Raw genomic sequence first — 16,549 nt, forward strand, 5'->3', positions numbered from 1 at the left:
CAACATGTGCGTAGATACAATGCTCCAACTATCGACGAAGTGGCCATCGTTATGGTCGGTGATCAGTTTTTACCTCGAGATATTATTCTCAGGGTTTCCACCACACGTGCTACAACTAAAAATAGGCCTACCAATAATACTTTTAAGAAATATAAACCCACCAAAGCTTTGCTATGGCACTCGACCTGCCGTAAAAAAAAACAATGGAAAACCTAATAGAGGCCACAATCTTGACAGGGCCTTTTAAGGGTGAGGCTGTTCTTATTCCTCGCATTCCCAAGATTCCAACGGATCTGCCTTTTCAATTTAAAAGATTGCAAATCCCAATTCGATTAGCATTTGCAATCACCATTAACAAAGCTCAAGGTCAATCATTAGAAAAATGTGGTATAGATCTTAATACTGATTGTTTTTCCCATCGACAATTGTACGTTGCATGTTCGAGGGTCGGTAAACCTGACAATCTATTTATATGCAGCGACAATTGGACAGCGAAGAATGTTGTATATTCGCAAGTTTTACGCAGTTAATTTGTATTTTATCTATCTATCTATCTATATAAAAACGAGTTGTATGTATGCATGTTTGTTTGTTTGTAAAAAGAGCGTTTGCATATGATGTCATTATTAGTACATACGGCTTTGTATATGCAGAGACAATGGGAAAGCCAAGAATGTTGTATATTCGCAATTTTTACGTAGTTTAACTCCTGCAGACGAAATGAATGCTTGCCTAAAAAATTCTAATTTATAGGCACACGTAAAAATATTAAAATTAACTACAAATATGCGTGTCCGATTGCAAAACGATGACTCTGGTCAAACAGTAGACTCAATTTCAGGACGTATACAACTACCTGCTGATTTCTGTAATTTAGTGACGTCCAAAAATGAATTGATTGAAAAAGTATTTCCGAATATTCTAAAAAATTATAAAAATAATAAATGGCTAAGTGAAAGAGCGATTCTCGCACCCAAAAATATAGACGTCCACGAAATCAACAATATTGTTTGGAACAAGATTCGAGACCAGGCAGTTCTTTACAAGTCAGTCGACACAGTTTTGGAACCAAATGAAGCAGTTAATTATCCATCTGAATTTTTAAATTCCATAGATCCTTCAGGGTTTCCACCACACGTGCTACAACTAAAAATAGGCGTACCAATAATACTTTTAAGAAATATCAACCCACCAAAGCTTTGCAATGGCACGCGACTTGCCGTAAAATAAAAACAATGGAAAACCTAATAGAGGCCACAATCTTGACAGGGCCTTGTGAGGGTGAGGCTGTTCTTATTCCTCGCATTCCCATGATTCCAACGGATCTGCTTTTTCAATTTAAAAGATTGCAATTCCCAATTCGATTAGTATTTGCAATCACCATTAACAAAGCTCAAGGTCAATCATTAGAAAAATGTGGTATAGATCTTAATCCTGATTGTTTTTCCCATGGACAATTGTACGTTGCATGTTCGAGGGTCGGTAAACCTGACAATGTATTTATATGCAGCGACAATTGGACAGCGAAGAATGTTGTTTATTCGCAAGTTTTACGCAGTTAATTTGTATTGTATCTATCTATATAAAAACGAGTTATGTGGATGCATGTTTGTTTGTTTGTAAAAAGAGCGTTTGTATATGACGTCATTATTAGTACATACGGCTTTGCATATGCACAGACAATGGGAAAGCCAAGAATGTTGTTTATTCGCAATTTTTGCGTAGTTTGAAACACATATATAAATCTATCTATATTCACAGGTGGGACACAGGGACACAACTACAATGGCGCATAACTAATATGGCGCGTAACGACTTACGCGCGCGGGGGGGCTTGGGGGGCGCGAAGCGCCCCACCAACTAGGTGTTGGGGTGGCGCGAAGCGCCACTCCAACAGCTAGTATATATATATATATATATATATATATATATATATATATATATATATATATATATAAAAACCCTATAGGCCAGTGTATTCTCCTGATGAGCCCTTGTGTTGGGTTGTTGCCTCTGAATTATTTGTCTTTATTATTTTTTCTATTGTTTGGTAAATGTTGACTTATACTTATTGACGACGTGACTGCCTGTCCATGGATTATTCTTTATGGTTGATTGTGTTTGGCTATGCTGTTTTACCTATGTGATTGTATGGATGAATAGGGTTAAGGCCTCATTCAAGTGCTGCTCTATATTAATCACTAATTTAGGAAAACAGTCTTCCTTTTCCTTTTCTGTCTCTCTTTTTTTTTTATGTGTTTGTGCTGTTGCATTGGTGATTTCTCTTTTCATTATATATATATATATATATATATATATATATATATATATATATATATATATATATATATATATATATATATATATATATATATATATATATATATATGTTTTTAACTACGTAAAACTTGCGATATTCAACATTCTTCGCTGTCCCATTGTCTGTGCATATAAATAGATTGTCAGGTTTACCGACTCTTGAACATGAAACATATAATTGTCCATGGGAAAAACAATCCGTATTCAGACCTATACCTCATGATTCTAATGAATGCCATTGAGCTTTGTTGATGGTGATTGCAAATCGAACATTCCCTGTGTCGCCGTCGTCATTTATATATCCCCCTGTGCCCCCCGCCGTCCCCGTTGTAGTTGTGTCCCTGTGTCCCGGTCGTCATTAATATTCCCTGTGTCTCGGTCGTCATTTGTGTCCCGGTGTCCCAGTCTAATTTCTCTTTGAGTGTCCCGGTCGTCATTTTGTGTCCCGGTCTGTATATACATTCGTTTTTGAATTGGTCTTTTTTTTTAGTTTTTTACCTTTATTTTAGTTTTTTTAGTTATACCTCATGATTCTAGTGATTGCCCTTGAGCTTTGTTGATGGTGATTGCTACTCGAACATTCCTTGTGTCCCCGTCGTCATTTATATATCCCCCTGTGCCCCCCGGCGTCCCCGTTGTAGTTGTGTCCCGGTCGTCATTTATATTCCCTGTGTCCCGGTCTTCATTTGTGTCCCGGTCTGTATATACGTTCGTTTTTGAATTGGTATTTGATGAAATAAATTTTTGTGTTTTTCCCCTTTTTTTCTTTTTAGTTTTTACCTTTTTTAGTTTTTTTCTTTTTTCTTTTTAGTTTTTTTTGGGATTTTATACTTTTTTTTTTAGTTTTGTTTTTCTCCTTTATTTTTCAGTGTTTTTCCTTTTTTTCATTTTTTCTCGGCACGCTTTCTCTTCTTACTTTCTCTATAAGCCGCAAGTTTTTTGGCATAGAATCTTTGAGCAGCTTCCTCGGCTGTTGCCATTGTAGGTTCTTCAGTCATTTTACAATTAAACATTTTTCCGTCCACGATCTTCTTACAATTAAAGATTTGTCTTTTGAGCAGCTTCCTCGGCTGTTGCCATTGTAGGTTCTTCAGTTATTTTACAATTAAACATTTTTCCGTCCACGATCTTCTTACAATTAAAAATTTGTCGTTTGAGTAGCTTCCTCGGCTGTTGCCATTGTAGGTTCTTCAGTCATTTTACAATTAAACATTTTTCTGTCCACGATCTTCTTACAATTAAAAATTTGTCTTACGATTTTCCTAAATACCTTTAATGACGTCATCGTCATAACAAACATGACGACAGCTAACTTCATGACGATATGATGACATGATGTCAGTCGACAGACCCACAGACAACTTATTTATATATATATATATATATATATATATATATATATATATATATATATATATATATATATATATATATATATATATACATATATATATATATATATATATTCTGTTAAGGTGGCGCTTCGCGCCACCCCAACACCTAGTTGGTGGGGGCGTAAAAACCACCTAGTTGGTGGTAAAAACATGACGTTTTTACCTTTTTTTTGTTTTTTTAGTTTTTTTTACTTATGTCCTGGTCGTCATTTATACTCCCTGTGTCCCGGTGCTTTGTTGATGGTGATTGCTAATCGAACATTCCTTGTGTCCCGGTCGCTTTCTCTTTGAGTGTCCCGGTCGTCATTTATATTCCCTATGTGCCGGTGTCCCGGTCGTCATTTGTGTCCCGATGTCCAGGTCTGTAATTTCGTCAGTCGAAAACATGACGTCAGTCAACACACAAACATGACGTCACCCGACAGACCCACACACACACAGACAACTTATTTTTATATATATACTAGCTGTTGGGGTGGCGCTTCGCGCCATGGGGACGCCCCCCGGCGTCCCCATTGTAATTGTGTCCCTGTGTCCCGGTCGTCATTTATATTCCCTGTGTCCCGGTCGTCATTTGAATCCCGGTGTCCCGGTCTGTATATACATTCGTTTTTTAGTTTTGTTTTTCTCCTTTTTTCTTTTTTTTCTTTTTTAGTTTATTTAGATTTTTAGATTTTTTAGTTTTTTTATTAGTTTTTAGTTTTTTTGTAGTTTTTACCATTTTTTTAGTTTTTTTAGTTTTTTTTTTACTTATGTCCTGGTCGTCATTTATACTCCCTGTGTCCCGGTCGTCATTTGTGTCTCGGTGCTTTGTTGATTGCTAATTTATATTATATTTATATTTATATTTTTTATATTTATTAATATTTTTTTAGTTTTCTTTTTCTCTTATTTTTCAGTTTTTTCCTTTTTTTTAGTTTTTTCTTTTTTAGTTTTTAGTTTTTTTTTGTTTTTTACCTTTTTTTAGTTTTTTTAGTTTTTTTAGTTTTTTAGCTTTTTTAGTTTTTTTATTAGTTTTTAGTTTTTTTTAGTTTTTGCCTTTTTTTAGTTTTTTCAGTTTTTTTTAGTTTTTAGTTTTTTACCTTTTTTTAGTTTTTTAGCTTTTTTAGTTTTTTTTCTTTTTAGTTTTTTTTTGTAGTTTTTACCTTTTTTAGTTTTTTTTCTTCTTTTGTATTAGTGTGAAATAATTCAGACGTCATATGCGGACAAACACGACGTCACTCGACAGACAGACAGACAGACATAACCCACAAACAACTTATCTATATATATAAAAATAAGTTGTCTGTCTGTGGATGGATGGATGGATGTGTCAGGTGACGTCACCTGAAAAAACTGGATTAGGTGACGTCAAAACTGAAAAAACTAAAAAAAGGCAAAAACTACAAAAAAAACTAAAAACTAATAAAAAAAATAAAAAAGCTAAAAAACTAAAAAAACTATAAAGGTAAAAACCAATAAAAAACTAAAAAAAAAACTGAAAAAACTAAAAAAAGGCAAAAACTACAAAAAAAACTAAAAACTAATAAAAAAAGTAAAAAAGCTAAAAAACTAAAAAAACTAAAAAAACTAAAAAAAGGTAAAAAACTAAAAAAAATAAAAAATAAAAAAAAACTAAAAAAAGGAAAAAACTGAAAAATAAGCTAAAATAAAGGTAAAAACCAATAAAAAACTAAAAAAAAAGGAAAAAACTAATAAATGACGACACTCAAAGAGAAAGCGACCAGGACAAAAGGAATGTTCGATTAGCAATCAACAAAGCACCGGGACACAGGGAGTATAAATGACGACCAGGACATAAGTAAAAAAAAAAAACTATCTATATATATAAAAATAAGTTGTCTGTGGATCTGTGGATCGTGGATCAGGTGACGTCACCTGAAAAAACTGGATCAGGTGACGTCAAAACTGAAAAAACTAAAAAAAGGCAAAAACTACAAAAAAAACTAAAAACTAATAAAAAAAATAAAAAAGCTAAAAAACTAAAAAAACTAAAAAAAGGCAAAAACTACAAAAAAAACTAAAAACTAATAAAAAAGCTAAAAAACTAAAAAAACTAAAAAAAAGGCAAAAACTACAAAAAAACTAAAAACTAATAAAAAAAAATAAAAAAGCTAAAAAACTAAAAAAACTAAAAAAACTAAAAAAAGGTAAAAAACTAAAAAAACTAAAAACTAAAAAAAACTAAAAAAGGTAAAAACTAAAAGAACTAAAAAAGAAAAAAATAAATGACGACACTCAAAGAGAAAGCGACCAGGACAAAAGGAATGTTCGATTAGCAATCAACAAAGCACCGGGACACAGGGAGTATAAATGACGACCAGGACACGAGTAAAAAAAAAAATTAACAAAACTAAAAAGAAGGTAAAAACTACAAAAAAACTAAAAAGAAAAAAAAACTAAAAACTAATAAAAAAACTAAAAAATCCAAAAAATCTAAATAAACTAAAAAAGAAAAAAAAAGGAAAAAAATAAAGGAGAAAAACAAAACTAAAAAACGAATGTATATACAGACCGGTACACCGGGATACAAATGACGACCGGGACACAGGGAATATAAATAACGACCGGGACACAGGGACACAACTACAACGGGGACACCGGGGGAAACAGGGGGATATAAATGACGACCGGGACAAAAAAACTAAAAAGAAATAAAAACTAAAAACTAATAAAAAAAACTAAAAAATCTAAAAATCTAAATAAGCTAAAAAAGAAAAAAAAAGGAAAAAAATAAAGGAGAAAAACAAAACTAAAAAACGAATGTATATACAGACCGGGACACCGGGATACAAATGATGACCGGGACCCGGGACACAGGGAATATAAATGACGACCGGGACACAGGGACACAACTAAAACGGGGACACCGGGGGAAACAGGGGGATGTAAATGACGACCGGGACACCGGGACAGGGAATGGTCGATTAGCAATCACCATCAACAAAGCTCAAGGGCAATCATTAGAATCATGAGGTATAGATCTGAATACAGATTGTTTTCCCATGGACCATTATATGTTGCATGTTCAAGAGTCGGTAAACCTGACAATCTATTTATATGCAAAGACAATGGGACAGCAAAGAATGTTGTATATTCGCAAGTTTTACGTAGTTAAAACCATATATATATATATATATCTATATTCACAGGTGGGACATAGGGACACAACTACAATGGCGCGTAACTATTATGGCGCGTAACGACTTACGCGCGCGGGGGGGCTTGGGGGGGGGCGCGAAGCGCCCCCACCAACTAGGTGTTGGGGTGGCGCGAAGCGCCACCCCAACAGCTAGTTTTTATATATATTTATTCATATTTTTTTAGTTTTCTTTTTCTCTTTTATTTTTCAGTTTTTTCCTTTTTTTTAGTTTTTTTCTTTTTTAGTTTTTAGTTTTTTTTAGTTTTTTACCTTTTTTTAGTTTTTTTTTAGTTTTTTTAGTTTTTTAAGCTTTTTTAGTTTTTTTATTAGTTTTTATTTTTTTGTAGTTTTTGCCTTTTTTTATTTTTTTCAGTTTTTTTTTAGTTATTAGATTTTTACCTTTTTTTAGTTTTTTTTAGTTTTTTAGCTTTTTTAGTTTTTTTTTCTTTTTAGTTTTTTTTGTAGTTTTTACCTTTTTTAGTTTTTTTCTTCTTTTGTATTAGTGTGAAATAATTCAGACGTCATATGCGAACAAACATGACGTCACCTGATCTACAGATCCACACACAGACAACTTATTTTTATATATATATATATATATATATATATATATATATATATATATATATATATATATATATATATATATATATATATATATATATATATATATATATATATATATATATATATATATATATATATATATATATATATATATATATAACTAAAATTAATGAACAGACGAACTTAACATACATAAATAAAATGAATTGATAAAGAAATCTAGAAATGATTCAATCAGACAACTAAGAAAACGCTACAATTCTATGCGAAACCATATTATTTGTGTTATAAGATGTCTAAAGCTAAATTGACTGGTAAATGTATATTATTTAGACAAAAAAGCCAACAAAGTACGGGATAGTATCAAGACAAACATCTTTGGCACTTTAACACGTGATTAGTAACAATTAAAACTATTGATTAATTATGTGACTACTTGACAAATTAAGAGATATAATTTCGTGTTTTCTATTTTTAATTACCGAATCTTCTTTTCTTTTGCACATTTTATCTTTTTTTTTTCTTGACACTCCTGGCTATCTCTGGGTTTTGTATAAAAGCCAATAGCGTTTAACTGCAGCTCCCCTGGGTCTATGCAAATACGTTATTTACAGCATGTGCATACTTCATACTGCACAAACGGAAGATAAAGAAATAAAATGAATATGAAATGAGGCTCAAATATATATTTTTGAATTGTCTTAACAAAAATAAAGAACTTTTTTACCATGACATCCTACTTAGGGAATCTTACAAGCAATTGCAAAATACTTCTCGTCCAGTTACTACTAATCATTTTTCACCTTTTTTTCTTTTTTTTGCTAACAGCAAACCCATTGAAAGTTCGGACTTACAAAATTGAAAAATATGGATACTGAAGCCCTTACGGCAAGGCAGCATAGGAATTAGAGACAAAACATGGAGAAATCCGCGGTCATGATCAGGAGAAATGAGGGGAACATGATCCCTGTGACTTTTTGAACCATTCGCTAAAGTCGAAGTGACATGCGTGCTTAGCTAGACATCAGTGTCTACAATATAATTATATACCAGTTATAAATTGCTTCCTCTTTTATAAGCAGACTTGATTGATCTAAAGTGATGATACCTTGAAATTTTTGACCAATCATAATTTTCTTCCTCTTTTATATGCAGCCCTGATTGATCTAAAGTGATGATACCTTGAAATTTTTGACCAATCATAATTTTCTTCCTATTTTATATGCAGCCCTGATTGATCTGAAGTGATTACGCCTAGACATTTTTAGACCAATCATAAATTTCTTGCTATTTTATGAGCAGCACTGATCGATCTCAACTTTGGAATTCTTTAGATTTCAGGTAGACGATATGACTCGGGGCTCCAGCTGTTAGTTTTCTCGACTTCCCTCTTGAAGGGATTACTTGTGAACTCCAATCTCTCTTTTTATATATTTCCTTTTATTTGGCTCCTCTTGAATGTATCTCAGCCAGACGTTTCCCTTGGACTTCAAGCTGTTAAACCCTTTCTCTGCTTAGCCTTTCTAGCTTTTGTTTGGTGGGGAGATTTTTTCTGCTGCCTGTGTACTATTTCAGAAGTCTTCATTCCACCTTTTCTTCTTGTAGTATAAGCGCCCGTTTTCTTTATACAGAAATTCAATACATTGTCAGCAAATTTCTTCTAGTTTTTCAGCCAAAATGATTTCATACTATTAATAGCTTTAACTTGGTAGGGTTTACATAACCTCTATATACTTGACACCAAGGCCATGCCTTAGGGGGGAGGGGTTAGGGGATTTCACCCCCTCCCCTGAAATTTTGTCGGACTCGTAAGAAATTAACAAAAAAAGAAATATAAAAAAAATTAGATGCATTTTTTAAAGTGTTTTTTTGTAACCACCCTGCCTCTAAAAAAAATCCTGGATACGACCCTGCTTCGCACAATTGAAAATAACTTACTGGCAATAGCAACAGTCAAATATTTAATTTTACATCCATCCTTTGGCATTTCCTTCCTTTCCCAGGGGCGTATCTAGGGTAAAATGTTGGGGGGGGGGATATGACAAGGGTGCTAATGAGCAAAATGTTGGGGTGGGCTCAAAGTTACAAAGATGCCAATAATAGACGAAATTGACAGATTTATTCTAAAAAAGAACAAAAAAAAAACAGGGAAAAGGGGCACTAGAAAAAATCATGTCCCTCCCCTCTCCGGCCCCCTGGATCCACCAGTGTCTTTTTCCTTTGGCTTGGTGTGCCCAAAGCCCCCTTTGAAGAAGATTACCCCTCAAATCGTCGATGCCATGCCTAAGCGTCTTATTTAGCGCTTAAAGAGATTTAAAGTAATTGCCAAAATCCGTCTGCTAAGCTGTCCGAAACATAGGATCAACAGAACAAGCACCATCAAAGGACAGTGCAACTGAACATACTCTGCCTTGCTTATTCTTCCATTAACGATCTGTATTTGGCAATTATCTCACAAATTGGAAAATGTAAAATATTATCTTCAGGTATAACAGAGACAATATAAACCAGCCACGTTTGGCTGTCTTATATAGACATCAATTTCTAGGCATCATCACTTTAGAAGGTCGTATTTGACATTTTCAAGTCTGTGAGATAATTTCCAAACACAGGTCATCAATGAAAAAATAAGCAGGGAAGAGCATGTTCAGTAACAGCGGGAGCCCTGAGTCTTATTCTCCGCCTCAGATCTAATGGTTTCATGGAGCAGCTACAATTCTTTTCAACGACTTTTCGAAGCAAGGAAATGTGAAATCTGTATGTAGATGTCAGTTCATGGAAATTAGTTGCAGATAGTAGTGATGAGAGCTCATTCATCGCAAATTGTTCAAACTGATAAAGGAAACATATTCATCCAGCTTATGGGTCTTTCAAGCCGGGTTGAAGAGAAGCATGGGTACTGCACAGATCAGACTGGTATGTTCGTCGCAAAGTGTTCCGAGGTCTTCCCCATCTTCGATTCCGTTTGGATGCCAATGTAAAATGGCTTTTGAGATTTGAGTGTCCTGCATTCGAAGAACATGGCCCAAGTATCTCCATCTCCGAGTTCTACTAATATCTGTTGCCAATGGCTGGTTGGCAAGTTTGTGGACTTTTTCATTTGTGATTCTATCTGACCAATGAATATTTAAAATTCTTCGAAGACAATTATTCTCGAATGCAAGGATCCTCTTCTCCTGCTGTTGGTCCAAACTCCAGGTTTCGGCTGCATGAAGGAGGACCTGGATGACGTTGCTGTTACTTAAGCTAGGTCGGGTAATTTTTTATACTTCAGTATGCGCTTGACCTATTGAAGGCGGCATTCGTCTCCAGTATGCTTCCAGGGGAAATCAACAGTCCCTATTGTTTTGGTTTTGCTCGAATTTATTCTTAGACCAATTTGGCTTTTTTTGCTGACTCTGTTTAAAAGCTCTGTCAGAATTTTATGAGATATGAAATTTTAGTTTTCTTCAAATAGTATTTAATCAACAGTAAAAATTAAATTTTTGAAAAACCTCCCCCTCCAGCCTCCTAAAAGCACTAAGATATATAGAATTGAAATCCATACCATCCTAGATCCGCAAACTAGATTTGCCTTGGTGGACTGGGACTGGAGAGTCCCTGCTCTAACTGATCACGGCAGAGATGAATGCTTGGATGTGTCCCAACTAGCCTTCATTTAGCATAAATTCCACTCTTGATTACTTTAAGCATTTTACTATTGAAGTATAAAAAAGCAAAAATGAACTATTCTCCCCAGATAGCTAAATAACACATTGTTTGTAACTTGGAAAGACGAGAAGTGGATCACAAGTGTTTGGCAGATTCCAAACATCATATTAATCACCTCGAAGAACAATTAATTCCTAGAAGCCCAGAAAGTTTATTTCAAACTCCTTTGGAGCCATTAGCAGACTTCAGCACAGTTAGAAGATCGTGAGTCATTTTCTAAGAGGAGAGTCAGTACGCTAGTCCTCGTGAGCTAGGAATGGGTATCTAGGCAATATTTACTGTCATGACGGAGCTCGATCATCAGCAAAAACTTCAGTCTCTGGGGTGAAAAAAAAAAGAATGCTAATTAATAATTCTTTAGTCATGTAGAATGCAAAATGCAGTCATGCACAATTGCGCAGTTTTTTTTTTTGAAATATCAAGGTAATTAACCTTGATATTTCATATCAAGTTTATCCAGCTGTTTATCCAATCCACTGAAGATAAGCAGTGGGATTTATCTTTACAATTATTAGCTTTTTATTAGCTAATCTCCAGTCTGAACCAATAATAGTTAAATTCAACCGATTCTATACAAAGATAAGCATGCAAAACTAATAGGGGGATTCATTGCTGATTTTGATTTTAATTTATGAATTTTTTTATGAATTTAGGTGATTGTACAACTATCTAAAACCAAAAATCATTTCACGTAATATCTTGAATACAATCTGTTCTAACTTTTGACTGCCATGTATTTAGTGACTCCAAATTGTTTTTTTTTCTAAGTAATCTAGCATTTTACTGGATGGTATAGCAGTCAAATAATCAGGGCCAATAACTTACAGCACAACTAAGTACTTAATTTTCTTTTTCCGGTAAAAGCTTCGTCACAAGTTTTGAGTCCCAAATATCTAGTTCTCTGAAATACCTAAATTCCCAGAATTTAGGTATTTGGAATAAACTATCTAGCCGAATCTTGTTTCTAAAATAAATCTTTTATGTCCAACGGTAAAAAATCTTTGGTATGTTTTTGGTGGTTTTCACTGTTTTTATCAAAACCCATGAAGACTAAGTGAAGCTAACAGTCAATCAAGTGCTTTAACTCTGAAGTATCGAATATTTGAAGATCAATTGTAATATTAAGTTAAAAAGGACCCATTTTACCCAGCAGCTAATAGACCCTCATTGATGTTGTTGAGTTACGCGTGAGCAAACAGTCCAGGAATCTTTCTTATTGATACTTTCTGTAAGCTCCTGATATATACTCTCATCAGAGCCATTCCTATGGTTGGGGGGAGAGGGAACTTACCTCGGGCTCAAAAATTTTAAGGGACGGAAAATTTCAAATAAATAACCTAACGGTTATTATCACTTTGTTATTTTTGAAATTTATTCTTATTAAAATAAAGTAAGTAATAATAAATAAAAAATAACTGGAAATAATAAATAGCGCAGCTAATAAATGAAAGCAATTATTAAAAATAAATTAAAAGTAAATAAAGTGATAAATTAGTTAATTAATTACAAATAATTTTGTTAATAAATAAAAACTTCTTTAAAATTTGGCCTGAACATTTTTGGGACTCAGGGGGGAGGGGGCACCAATCAAGATTTTTCTCCAGGTGCAAAAGAGGCCGGAACCGCCGCTGGAAAACCGGGTCAGCTGCCACGAGCACCACAGCTGGGGGCACTGCGGCTGTGGGATTATAATCTTTGATCAAAGTTTTCATTTTGATTCGTCTTTTTTTGCTTATATGTGAGTCGGAAGGGGACGCTGTAATTAATTTTTTCCCCGAGCACCACCAACCCTTTGAACGGTTCTGATTCTCACGTTGAACTTTACTTACCAATTATTTCTTCTTCAGTAGCTGGTTTAAGCGTATCTTCAAGTTCTTTCCAATTTTTGTCGCCTGCCAGAGCCTGCACTCGTCGTTGAAATTCCTTAACCTTTTCTCTTATCATTGCTTCCAGAAGCCTAATAAAACAACATACTCCTACAGCAGAAACTGCCTGATGCATCATCTCGAAAAACTTCATCTCAAAAATTTTTGAATGGGTCTTTTGGTCAAACCATGCCATTTCACTATCAAGATAAATTGTCAATCTTGGGTCAGTAATCCTCACTATCTCCCGAACGAGGCGACCAATTGCAGTTGCAGATTGATTATCTGTCGGGGTTAATTGCGGGATAGGAATAGTCCGTGACTGATACTTGCTCTGCCAATGATGCACATGAACTCTCTGAAAAGCATTCATCTCCTGTTCTAGCATAAAGCACAAAATCCTTGTTGATTCTTCGTCGATAATGCGAAGACCATGAAAGTTGACAAAATCCTGAAATTTTTTTCGTGTGTATTAGTACAGCACCAGAAATTTACCAGAAGTTTATATCATGTATACATGCATGGGAAATTTGTCATTAAAAACGGGGGATCTACACATAAATAAAACTAGAAATTCATTCTAGTGCACTTCTAGATTTTCTGAAGAATGATATTCAAACATGTATTGTCAAAGAAATTACCGGTCCCATTTATTTTTTTTTGTGTGTGTGTGTGTGTGTGAGTGTGTGATAATACAGCACCAAAAATTTACCAAAAAATTACAGTAAGCATATTTACATGCAAACCTGACTTCACGGTGAAAGATAAATACTTTCAAATGTGCTAAATACTAAAATATTAAAAGCAAAAATGCTTAAAAATTTCTACTAGATTTTCTGGTGTATAGCATTTAACATGAATTCTTAGAAACAAAAATCACAAAAGGCAAGAGATTCTCATGTTCCAGCCCCCATGTGTATATGGTAAACAGAGTTTCTTATCGTTAATTCCGATGATTGCATTAGACATTCTTCAAAGCATCATTGTCATCAAAAACAAAACAGGCTTAACGTACTCCCGAGTAAGGAGCAACAGCTGTTAGTAAGTAGCACTGCCCATAATCGTACTCCACGGATCTAGGGTTAAGCCATTCTTTGGCCTATTCTTAGAAATTATGGTGCAAAAATACGCCTGTGTTCGGAAAGAAAATATTATCCTTGGTGTTAGAGGTATTGTTAAGGCTTGAGAGGTTCTGTTAAAATAGGCTTGAAAATTAATGTTAAGAAGACTAAGTCACTAGGCTAGGAATAAGTGAAGATGAAAAGGTGACATTGGGTAACGAAAAGATTGATCAGGTTGGGAACTTCACTTAGCTTGGTAGTATTATTAGTAAAGATGGTGGGAGCAGTGAAGATGTTAAAAGCAGAATAGCTAAGGCTCAGGGTGTTTTTTCACAGTCAAAAAAAGTTTGGAAGAATAGAAAGATAAGTCTGCAAACCAAGATTAGAATATTGGAAGCTACAGTGATGACAGTGGTCAAATATGGTGCTCCGAAAAGCAAATGAAAATTTACTAGATGTTTTCCAGAGAAATTGCCTACGGATTGTTCTGGGTACCCGGCTGACTGACCGTATTTCAAACAGTAGGTTGTACGAAAAATGTGGTTCAATCCCGCTTTCTAGGGCTATAATGAAAGAAATGGGCGCTCCGAAAAGCAAATGAAAATTTACTAAATGTTTTCCAGAGAAATTGCCTACGGATTGTTCTGGGTACCCGGCTGACTGACCGTATTTCAAACAGTAGGTTGTACGAAAAATGTGGTTCAATCCCGCTTTCTAGGGCTATAATGAAAGAAAGGTTGAGATGGCTAGGCCACGTTCTGTGGATGAAGGATGACAGATTACCGAAGATTGTCCTTTTTGACCAACCGTCTGGGGCTACACAGAAAGTAGATTGTCCTTGTCTGGGTTGGGAGGATGTCATAAATAAAGATTTAAAGGAAATAGGAACTTCCTGGGAGGGTGTAAAGAGGGAGGCCTTGAATAGATTAGGTTGGAGTAGGAGCATACGTAGCTGTATTGGCCTCAGGCGGCTTGGTGCTGCAATGAGTTATTAGTAGTAGTAGTAGTAGTAGTAGTAGTTTTCGTAACTCCAAGGCATACACAACACCCCTGTTGAATCAGGGGCTTCTCTTTTTTGGTATCCATTACCGTGGTTCAAGCAGTGATGTAATAAGCACTTCAAACCTTTAGTCTCGAATAAATTAACTGCAAAGTATCAAGTATTAAGTGCCCTGGCAAAGATATACTTAAACAATACTTGAATTTCAGGCATATAAATTACAATTAAGCAGGCTATGAAATACTCTCTCAATTTCAATGGATTATTTTTAGTTAAGTATTGTTCTGGTAAAACTAGCCTTCATTAAATTTTCGTTAAAAAGCATATAAAAAGTAAGGCAGTTGGAAGGCCTACTGCAACGTATCTGAGTTATATCAGGAGCTGATCCCACCTAAAAGAGTAAGTCTTTTGTCTTGGTTGAAATTTGTACTGCAAGTATTGATGCAATCGATAAAAATTAATCCCGTCTCCAGATTTCAAAATCTCAATCTTACAAAACATAATAAACAGCCAAAAAGGAACACACAATGCATAAAAAAGATATCGGTAAGTTTCATAGATACTCGTTTCTCATTCTTGTAGATGGCGCTGGCTCAAATTTTGCGCAGCAACTTCAGAATTAACCCAAGTCAAGTTACATCGCGAACGCTTGCGAATATCCTCCAGCAGATGAACTTTAAATTGATAAAACCTGACCCAAACTATTTCTCAACACACGTGTGCTTGTCTTTGAAAGTAAAAGCAGTCCTTCGTTCGAAATATGTTTATTCTTTATACAAGTAAATAATCTGCTATAATTCTTTTCATATTTATAGGTATTTCCGTAGCTGTAATTCTAACTTCATATCTCTCACTTAAAGTTTGTTATTTAAATATTATGATTGATATTAAAATTCAATTTGAAATTTGACTTTAAATGAATATTATCGACGTTCCACTGATTAGTCAAAAAATAACTACTCCTGTACATAAGAGTATGGGTAGCTTACAAGAGAGAAAACTGGTTTGAGTGCCCAAAAAACAAATTTACAAGCGCCATTGGCGTTTCTTGGAATGTTTTTCAAACTTCATAATTGCGTTTTTTTTATCTGTACCTGAATGTATTCAAAGGATCTTCTAAATCCATTCATGATATCAACCATGTCTCTCATTTTTTCATTCACTTCAATTGACTTGTGCTTGGGTCCAAATACAAAGACTTTATGCAAGTTAATTGTCAATTGACGAACAAGCTCTCTCCTGATTCCATCTTCCAGTAGTTTCCGAGGATCTACATTGATCACACCAATTAAAGTAGATTTCATGGCCAAAACACCAGTGGACAGCTGAGAAACATGGTGTGTAAGCTGCGCAATCTGAAACAAAAAGTTGTAAAAAAATCGAAAGTATATCGTCTCTTTTCCCAAATTACCTCATTAAAAAAACCTCTTAGCCTCAAAAGCCTCATAAAATAACAGCCCCTTCAAAATGCAAATATCTAAGACCTTTTC

General features: G+C 34.5%; 1 protein-coding gene and 1 long non-coding RNA gene across 3 annotated transcripts in view; one reads left to right on the forward strand and one right to left on the reverse strand.

The window, feature by feature from the left end:
• Positions 1-16,549, reverse strand: part of LOC136034816 (WASH complex subunit 5-like) — a 105,879-nt gene that overhangs the window by 20,632 nt on the left and 68,698 nt on the right. For both annotated transcript variants that reach the window (XM_065716251.1, XM_065716252.1), the window contains exons 10-11: positions 16,154-16,414; positions 12,963-13,449 (exon numbers count right to left, since the gene is read on the reverse strand). In XM_065716251.1, the coding sequence (XP_065572323.1) occupies positions 12,963-13,449; positions 16,154-16,414 (748 nt within the window). The remainder of the gene's footprint in view (positions 1-12,962; positions 13,450-16,153; positions 16,415-16,549) is intronic.
• Positions 3,841-16,549, forward strand: part of LOC136034819 (uncharacterized) — a 39,335-nt gene continuing 26,626 nt past the window's right edge. The window contains exon 1 of the long non-coding RNA XR_010619251.1: positions 3,841-4,073. This is a non-coding gene — a long non-coding RNA (uncharacterized LOC136034819). The remainder of the gene's footprint in view (positions 4,074-16,549) is intronic.

This window comes from Artemia franciscana, chromosome 13 (assembly GCF_032884065.1).
Source record: "Artemia franciscana chromosome 13, ASM3288406v1, whole genome shotgun sequence".
Lineage (NCBI taxonomy): Eukaryota > Metazoa > Arthropoda > Branchiopoda > Anostraca > Artemiidae > Artemia > Artemia franciscana.